At 57.8% G+C, this 9,326-nt stretch overlaps 1 protein-coding gene across 4 annotated transcripts in view; it reads left to right on the top strand.

Moving 5' to 3' along the window:
* The window catches only part of Rusc1 (RUN and SH3 domain containing 1), a 9,187-nt gene extending 154 nt beyond the window's left edge, over nt 1-9,033 (top strand). Inside the window, exons 1-11 of one of the 4 annotated variants that reach the window (XM_055625459.1) lie at nt 1,749-2,113; nt 2,334-2,741; nt 2,999-3,106; nt 3,450-3,548; nt 3,680-3,756; nt 3,883-4,057; nt 4,128-4,233; nt 4,460-4,506; nt 4,869-5,409; nt 6,279-6,401; nt 8,118-9,033. In XM_055625459.1, the coding sequence (XP_055481434.1) occupies nt 3,500-3,548; nt 3,680-3,756; nt 3,883-4,057; nt 4,128-4,233; nt 4,460-4,506; nt 4,869-5,409; nt 6,279-6,401; nt 8,118-8,286 (1,287 nt within the window). In that variant the 5' untranslated portion in view covers nt 1,749-2,113; nt 2,334-2,741; nt 2,999-3,106; nt 3,450-3,499 and the 3' untranslated portion in view covers nt 8,287-9,033. Of the gene's footprint in view, nt 1-690; nt 2,114-2,333; nt 2,742-2,998; nt 3,107-3,138; nt 3,295-3,449; nt 3,549-3,679; nt 3,757-3,882; nt 4,058-4,127; nt 4,234-4,459; nt 4,507-4,868; nt 5,410-6,278; nt 6,402-8,117 lie in introns of those variants that run through there. The other 3 variants (XM_055625457.1, XM_055625458.1, XM_055625460.1) reach the window with 3 other exon arrangements.
* The last annotated feature ends 293 nt before the right edge of the window (nt 9,034-9,326 follow it).

The raw sequence follows: 9,326 nt of genomic DNA, 5'->3' as shown, positions 1-9,326 counted from the left end.
TGGATGGATGGATGGATGGATGGATGGATGGATGGATGGATGGATGGATGGATGGATGGATGGATGGATGGGAGGCATGGGAGGGGAGCTGCAAAAAATAATAATGAAGGGTTGGGTGACGGCTGAAGGGTGGAGACGAGCACAGAGCGAATGGGCAAATCTTGCTGTTGCGACCCGGTGAGGACACACAGGCTGGGGGCTAAATCGGACGGGGACTGAGCAGATGCAGAGCTGACGAGCTGAAAGCTCCCTCATCCGTCTCCAGCCCAGGCCCCTCTCCTGCCTTAACAAACCAAATCCTTTGCCTTGTTCCCCAACATCCAGCTCACTAGAGCATCCGGGCGGGGTTTCATTCCTCCCAGGACCGGTAGGCTGGAGGGCAGAGCTTGATTAGAAAGGATCTGGGTGGGTCCTGGGCCCTGCTCTTTTCCGAGCTTCGCACCCCACGAAGATCAGAGCACAACCGCATTACCTTATCTGATGACCCTCCTTTCTCAGTTCCCTGGAGGTTATGTCCGACTCCACCTGCAAATACCGCAGTGGAAACTAATGGCCTGTTGGTGGTGATTTGAATCTCATTTAAATATCTCCCAAAGCGGCCAGATCCTTCGAGCGTGCACTAGCCCTCGGTTAGCCCCGGTGCCCTTACCGCATCTCAATAGCTAGGTTTCAACCCTCCCTGTCTTTTAGGTCGGCGTCTATATTGCCGGGTAGGTGGATGTGAGCGGCTGGATCCTCTCGGGTCTCCGGAAGGCATCCTCCGTCATCCTCGGCACCATGCTGTCCCCTCAGCGGGCTCTACTCTGCAACCTCAACCACATCCACCTCCAGCACGTCTCCCTAGGCCTGCACCTGTCCCGCCGTCCTGAGCTGCGAGAGGGGCCTCTGAGCACACCCCCGCCCCCGGGAGACACAGGGGGCAAGGAAAGCAGGGGCCCCTGCAGCGGGACCCTGGTGGACGCCAACTCCAACAGCCCAGCTGTGCCCTGCCGATGCTGCCAGGAGCACGGGCCCAGCATAGAAAACCAGCAGGACCCTTCCCACGAGGAAGAGGCCGCCTCGCCCTCCGATCCCGGATGCTCCTCCTCTCTCAGCTCCTGTTCAGATCTCAGCCCCGATGAGTCGCCAGTGTCAGTGTACTCTCGCGACCTGCCTGGTAATGATGCCCACCCCCAGTCCAGCGGCTTTCCCTTGGAGCTGGGCTCTCCTCTGCCTCCAGCGGGCCCTAGCACCTGCTCTCCTGACAGCTTCTGCTGCTCTCCTGATTCTTGCTCAGGAGTATCTTCCCCACCTGGACCTGGCCTGGACTCGAACTGCAACGCCCTGACCGCCTGCCAGGACCTACCTTCCCCAGGCTTGGAGGAGGAGGAAGACAGTGGGGAACAGGATCTTGCTACCTCTGAGCTCTCAGAAACCGAAGATGGGAGAATTGACTCAGGGAAATCAGAGCCCAGCTGGAAAATTAACCCCATTTGGAAAATTGACACAGAGAAAAATGAAGCTGGGTGGAAAAGCATCGAGCACAGTGACTCCGGTTGGAAAATCGACGAAAATACAAACTCGAGCTTGAAAACGGAACCCGGGAAATCGGCTTGTTTAAACAGCAGTTCTGGTTCGAAAATAGATGCAGGGAAAACTGATGGGGGATGGAGAGGTGACGTCAGCCAGGAGCCGGTGCCCCACCGGACGATCACGTCCTTCCATGAGCTGGCCCAGAAGCGCAAGCGGGGTCCAGGGCTGCCCCTTGTGCCTCAGGCCAAGAAGGACCGCAGCGACTGGCTCATAGTCTTCTCGCCGGACACCGAGCTCCCGCCGACCGGGTCCCTGGGAGGTTCCCCGGCCCCTCCCCGGGAAGTCACCACCTTCAAGGAACTCCGGTCCCGAAGCCGAGCCCAGCCGCCGCCAGTCCCCCCCCGGGACCCTCCGGCCGGGTGGGCTCTGGTCCCGCCTCGCCCGCCTCCCCCGCCCGTCCCCCCGCGGAGGAAGAAGAACCGGCTGGGGCTGCAGCCCATCGCAGAGGGGCCTCCGGAGGAGGGCAGGGCGGACAGCCCCGCGGCCGGCGACGAGGCCCCCGCCGCGCAGGAGCGCGAGGAGCCGCGCGCGCGCGCCGAGGGTAAGAGGCGCGGACCGCGGGGGGGCGGGCCCGGGCCGGCGCTCGGCCCTCCTCCTGCGGCGCCCCCACCCGCTGCCAGGGCGCCCCCTGGGAAAGGGCGGCGGGGCGGGCCGTGGAGGAAGGGACTAACGCTCTGCTCCTCTTTCTCCCGCCCCTCCTCGCCTGGCTGCCGGCCCCGCTGCCCTCCTCCCCGCCCCCGGCCCCGCCAATTCCCCCGCAGCCGGTCCTCCGCGCTTCCCTCGGCCCCCGGTCGCCCGGGTTTCGGCCGACGGGCGCCCCCTGTCGGAGGGTGGGGGCGCAGGCGCACGCGGGTCTCGGCTCTTTCGGCCTCCGACCCGGTGGCCGGATTCGCGGCTGCGGCTGTTCCGGGCGAGCCCCCCGGAGGAGCAGCCGCTGCCGGTGCGCCTCTCCCCGGTGGGAGCCTATTCCCCTCCCACGCGGGGGGCCTTGCCTTGCCTGGCCAGCCCCGAGCTGGCCCTGCTGCTCTCCCCGCTCTTCCCCAGAAGTAGCACCTTCCCCGCCGCGGCGCCCCCACCCCGCCAGGTTCCCGTCCCCCCGCTGCCATCACCACCGCGTCCGCCGACCGCCCCTCGCTGGACCAGAAGGCCACCGCCTCCGCCCAGGCAACGTAAGACGGACCCGGGCCAGCCCCTCCTGTCCCGGGCCAGCCTGCGTTTTAGCCTTTTTTCTTAGGGTGCCTGGCTAGGTCTCGCCCTCGGAGTTGGGCAGGCTCCTGGCGGGCTCATTAGTTCCCGGGAGGCTGGCCCTGCTCCACGGCCTGGGGGTGAGGAGCGTGGCTGCTCTCCACCCGGCCTCCTTCCTGCCCAGCTTACGGGGTCCATCGTTAGAGACCGGGGGTCACACCCTGTGGAATTCCTCCGCTAGGGAAGTTCTCGGCCGCGGTGGTCGTGCCCACTGTCCCGCCCCACACCTCCTCCACGAGCCCCGCCCCAGGCAGGGTGAAGCTGGAGCCTTGCCCTGACAAGGTGCAAGGTGACTGTGTGGGTTCCCAAGCCTCTCCACCCTTTCCCGTCTATCTGTCTTTCCATTGGTCGAGGTTCCCACGTGCTCGGAGTGGGAGCAGCCCTCAGTTTCCTCGCCCAGTCATCTCCCTCCTTAAAGGCCCAGCTGGTTGGTGTAGCTCCCTGACTTCCCAGAGAGGAAGGGCAGTAGGAACCGAGGTGGGGGCTGCGAGGGCCAGGTTTGCCCGAGACTAGTCTCCGCTCTACTTCCCAAGTGGCTGTGCTCCTTCTACCTGACTCCCAAACTGTGAGACCGCGGTATCCTCCTCGTAACCTTTGGTAGGTAAGTGTCATCGAGTTCTTCCCTTACACAGTGCGCAGTTCCTGGTCGTTTGCCGGTGTTCCCGGGGCCCAGAGGCTGTGGATGGCAGAAGCCCAGAGTGGGACTGGCCAGCTGCAGGAGCAGAAGAAAGGTAGCTCGCCCTTCCCGCCTTCTGAATGACCAGCCTGTCCCTGGTCTTCAGCGATCCACCCTCTCGCGCCCCCGCCCCCTCCCCCGTCAAGACCAGGGCCTTTGATGTGTCTTCCTCCCATCTCCACCCAGGTCTCTTGATAGCTGTCAGCGCTTCAGTGGACAAAATCATCTCGCATTTTGGGGCTGCTCGGAACTTGGTTCAGAAGGTGAGTTGCTTTGAGGGAGAGTGTTGGAAGAGTTAGTGTAGCAAGGGGAAGCGGGAGAAGCCGCTGGAACCTTGGCTAGCAGTGGCTAGCCACGCCTCTGGACCACTCGCTTTACGCCGCCCCCAGGCCCAGCTGGGGGACAGCCGGCTGAGCCCGGATGTGGGGCATCTGGTACTGACCACCCTCTGCCCGGCCCTCCACGCTCTGGTGGCCGACGGGCTGAAGCCGTTCCGGAAGGACCTCATTACCGGGCAGCGCAGGAGCAGCCCGTGGAGTGTAGTAGAGGCGTCTGTGAAACCAGGTGAGCAGCTAGGGAGTGGGATCCAGCGGGCGCAGAGCCTGGACCTGGCTGACCTTAGCCCCGTCCCCAGGTTCCGGCACGCATTCCTTGGGATCCCTGTACGGCCAGGTCAGCCGCCTGGCCCCTCTGAGGAGCAGCCGCAGCCGCTTCCACGCTTTCATCTTGGGCCTCCTCAAGTAAGTGGGCTCCCCCCCCCCCGCCCCCCCCCCCCCCTCCCCCCTGGGCCCCCCCCAACGCAGGGGGCCCCCCCCCCCCCCCCCCCACTGCTCTCCGGCCTTGGAACCACCAGCAGGTGATGAAGAGGAGACAGCCGTGGAAGCTCTGCTTCCAGAACTCCCTCTCCGCTGTCATTCCTCACTCCGCACGTCTTCCCTGAATTCACTTCTCTCTTTTTCCCTCCAGCACCAAACAGTTGGAATTGTGGTTTTCCAGCCTTCAGGAAGATGCAGGTCAGGAGCTGAGCTGGGAGGGCATGGTGCCGCAGGGCTGGGTGAGACAGGCCCTCCTGGGCTGGTCCTTGCTGGCGTCGGCATACACACGCAGCCCTGAAGCTCAAGGGCAGGCAACTCTCCCTGTGTGTTCCCAGGCCCTTGGTCTTTTCTCTTTCTAGCCTATGCCGTATTTCTCAGTTAACAACACTGACTGGTCACATCTCCTGGAGGCACTGGCTCCACGGGGGCAGAGGCGTATCTGCCAGCTATCCCTGCCTTTTCCTGCCCCTGTGCCCTACACACAGTGAGGTCTGGGAGATGTTGACTCTGGAATTGGTGCAGGAGGCCCTCTGGGGCTGACGCTGGCTGCTCTCTTCCAGGCCTGCTATCCCTCTTGTATCTGCCCACTGGATTCTTCTCCCTGGCCTGTGGGAGCTGTCCATCCCTGTCCACAGAGCTACTGCTTCTCCTGCAGCCACTGTCTGTGCTCACCTTCCACCTGGACTTGCTTTTTGAGCACCACCATCACCTGCCCCTGGGCCTGCAGCAGGCTCCAGCCCCGTCAGGGGCCCCTCCTGCCCTCCAGCAGACAATGCAGGCCGTGCTGCACTGGGGGGGCCGCTTGGCTCAGAGTCTCCGGGGGACCTCAGGGGAGGCCACCACAGACTCTTCTGCTCCCTCAGCCCGCCCTCCACCAGGGAGCTGGTGGAGTCAGCTGACCCAAGCCTCGAAGGTCTATGCCTCTGGGGGCACCGAGGGCTTCCCTCTTCTCCGGTGGGGACCCAGGCGTCATGGAACGACGGCCGAGGGGGCTCCTCCACCCTCAGAACAAACCGCACCAGGCAGAGGCGTGTGGTTGGGGCGACTGTTTGGTGTGCCTGGGGTCCCCTCAGAAACTGAGAGTGGAGCCTTCAAGTCCAGGTATGTCTGCATATACACATTGTCCATTGTCCCTCCTCTGACTTCCGGTCCCTTCAGAGCTCCCTGTGGCTAGGCATTTATGATCTTTTAGATAGGAGGTAGGCAGTTGGTTTTTATAGCCATGGGCTATAAAAAGATTAGAATCCTTACATTGATGAATTGTTACATTTTAAAGGCTACACAAAGTTCCTGATTTCCAGCTGGGTGGTGGTTGTTCAGCCCTCTTCCACCTATGCCCCCCCAGGCAGGGTTTCTCTGTTTGGCACCATGATGGCTGCTTTTAGAACATAGCAGGACTGGGCCCCTCTCCAGACTTCCCGTTCCGGTCCCTCTTCTAGAAAGCTACTTCCCCAGCTACTCATTCTGCTCAGTCCTTCACTTTCTTCAGGTCTTGGTGCAATCTTACCTTAAGGAGTAGGCCTTTTGTAGCCAGGCATGGTGGCACACACCATTAACCCAGCACCCGGGAAGCAGAGGCAGGCAGATCTCTGAGTTCAAGGCCAGCCTGATCTACAAAGAAAGTTCAAAGACAGGCAAGGCTACACAGAAAAACCCTGCCTTGAAGAAAAAAAAAAAGAAAAAAAAAAAAGGTTCCTGATTTCACAGCTTGGCTCTTAGAGCTGAAAATATTTGGTTAGATAAATATTTGGTTTTCCTAAAGGGAAAACCAAAACCAACCAACCATATGTGCCCTAGAGCCTGACACGGCAGGTGCATCTTCAGTGATGTCTAGTGACTCAAACCTGTGCAGACCCGTAGACACAGCTGCCATCCTGTCTGCGCTCTGGCCAGTTCCCTAGGGTGCCACTGGGGGTCTCGGGTTCTTCTGGAGTTGTTACAGCTTTGGTGACCTACATCCTTCCCTGTAGGAGACCGTCCAGCTGGTTGCCCCCAAGTGTGAGTGTGCTGGCTCTGGTGAAGCGGGGGGCACCTCCTGAGGCAGCTCCTGAGGAGCCTGTGGCCTCAGGAGCCAGCACAGTGCAGGCTGACAGGTAAGGGTGGGGGTGTTCCCTGCAGTTGTGTTGTCTCCTCAGAGTGGGCAGGAGGCAGCGTAAAATGCAGTCTGCATTGCTTCTTCCCTGCCCATTTCTGTGGGTGCACTAATTTCTTGACCCTTAGCTTCTTTGATGCCAGCTGTGGTGGCTGCACTTGGGAGCCAGACATAGCAAGATCTTGAGTTCCAGGCCAGTAGTGAATGCTGCACAAATGTGGTCCACAGAACATATATGCAGGCAAAACACCCATACATGTAAAAAATAGAGTTGTTTTTCTGAGACATTGTATAGACCAGGTTGGCCTTGAACTTACAGAGATCCACCTGCATGATTAAAGGAAGGTATTATGCACAGTCATACTTGGCTTTTTTGTTTGTTTGTTTTTGAGACAGAGTTTCTCTGTGTGACAGTCCTGAGTTTGTAGACCAGGCTGGGCTCAAACCCACAGATATGCCTACCTTTACCTCCAGAGTACTAGGATTAAAGGTGTATGCTACCACACCCAGCTCCCCACCCTCAGAAAGAGTTTCTCAGTGTAACCTTGGCTGCCCCGGAACTGGTACAGCAGGCTGATCTCAAATGCAGAGATCCATCTGCCTCTGCCTCCTAAGTGCTGGGGTTAAAGGCACCACCACCACCTAGCCGAAGCAAGCGGTTTTTTAAAAATTATTTTTATTTAGGAGGCTAGGTCTTACTATGTAGCTTTGGTTGCTGGCATTAATCACGTGTGCCACCATGCCTCACCTTACTTAAGCTAGTCCAGGCACTTCTTTTGCGACCCCTTTTTGTCTGCACTCCACTTTGAAGATGTGCAATGGAGATGTGGATAGGGGCACGTCAGATGAGAGCGGGCGCGCTCAGGGTGGCCACGGCTGTAGCCTGGCTAGCAAGCAGAAAAGGGTGCAGGAACCTTTGTAATGGTGCTGGCATGTGTCTGGCAGGAAACATGGAAGTCAGGGGTGGGAGACTCAAGCATGGTAGGTGTAGAACTGTGGGACATGATTGGTCAGGAGGTCAGCCAGGATGTCATTCTGAGGCAGTGGAAACTCTCGAAGGTGCTAGAGCCTGAGAATGGTAGACTTGGTTATGCTTCGGGAAGATCTGTGACTGCCATGTGGCTCGGGAGATAAATGATCACATGTTGCACCCCAGAGAAAATCAGAGATCCCACTTGGTGACGGTGCACAGTGAAGGGCATGGAGGAGATAAGCAGTGAACTCTGGTGAGGAACTGCCAAGAACAGGTCCGTAGAGGCTCACTCTGCTCCTTCCTACTACTGGAGTGGCCATCTTATTTGCATATGTGTAATTGGAAACACCAGAGAATAGTGTATTTTTTTTAATAATTTATTTTATTTTATGTACATTAGTGTGAAGGTGTCAGATCCCTTGGAATTGGTGATATAGACAGTTGTGAGCTGCCATGTGGGTGCTGGGAATTGAACCCGGGTCCTTTGGAAGAGCAGACAGTGCTCTTAACCACTGAGCCATCTCTCCAGCCCCCAGAATAGTGCATTTTCAAGTGAGCATTGCAGGAGTGGGTTTGGGGTTCAGGGAGGCCAGAGCCCCAGTATCAGCATGTCAGCCAGTGACCCCAAGTCTCTTCTGGAGTCCAGTGCATGTTGCCTGGATCTCCAGGGACAGTCTGCCATGGGACGGGGTGGCCTGGGGACAGCTGGGCGCCTTTCCTTCACCCTTCTCTGACTTCCTCCAGGGCAGTCCGGGCTCTGTGTGACCACACTGCTGCAGGACCTGACCAGCTGAGCTTCCAGCGTGGGGAGGTGCTTCGTGTCATAGCCACAGTGGATGAGGACTGGCTTCGCTGTGGGCGCAATGGTGTGCAGGGTCTGGTGCCAGTGGGGTATACCTCCCTTGTTCTCTAGCTCTGGGCCTGTGTCCTTTTCCTGGGAATGGAATGGCTCATGAGTACTGTTCATGTGAACTGACCATCCCAGAAAGTGTTTTCTTCCTTCTGCAAACCTCACTTTTCTTCCCATATCCAATGCTGTGGACAGCTAAAATGAATCTTCCTTCTTCCCTCAACACCTACCAATAAGGTGAAATCTGCTCTTGCAAATATGTAAAAAGAACTTCCTGTCCACAGTACTCTTTTCTCCATCTGCACAAGAGAACATCACCTTTCCTATCTGCAAATCAGTATCTATCCCTCTGTTCACTCAAGTGGACCGTGTCAGCATAGTACACATGCTTTTGCCCCCAAGCACACAGGACCTTGGTCTCCTTATTGTCTACTCCCAGCCCTTGTTGCCTGTATTTAAGATGTCCTCCTGTCGTGCTGAGTGCTAGATGGAAGCCTGGACACCCCTGGTGGGTGGGCCAGTGGCACTGGTCTGCCTCTTTCCTTACTTGTCCCAATAAAACGTGGGAGTTGAACAGACATGTGCTCCTGTGGGTTTTGTAGTATAGGTACTGCTGTGGGGAGGGGAGTCCTTTCATTTTGGAGCCCCAGACGAATAATTCCTCCTTAGCCAAAGTAGTTTTTTATTTTGGGGGGGATGGAAGAGGGAGGGAGCAGGATCTTACTATGCAGCCCGGGCTGGCCTCCAAACTCATGAGATCTGCCTGTCTTTGCCTCCTGAGTGTGGGGATTAAAGGTGTGTGCCACCATGTCCTGCCCAAAGGGTTTTGTTTCTAAAATACCTTTATTTAACTTGTGTGTGGGAGGGGGCACATTCGTGCCACAGCTTACACATGTAGGATAGTTTTCTTTTCCACCATGTCACTCTGTCACAGTGGTTCTCAACTTTCTCAGTGCTGTGACCCTATAATTCAGTTCCCCATACTGTGGTGACCCCCAGCCATAAAATTTTCATTGCTACTTTATAACTAATTTTGTGACTGTTATGAATCATAATGTAAGTATCTCATCTATGCCCCTCAGGTTGAGACCTGCTGCTCTGTT

This window comes from Psammomys obesus, unplaced genomic scaffold, assembly GCF_907164565.1.
Source record: "Psammomys obesus unplaced genomic scaffold, mPsaObe1.curated_primary_1811, whole genome shotgun sequence".
NCBI lineage: Eukaryota > Metazoa > Chordata > Mammalia > Rodentia > Muridae > Psammomys > Psammomys obesus.
Note: the sequence above shows the minus strand (reverse complement) of the source record. Positions and strands in the feature narration are given on the sequence as shown.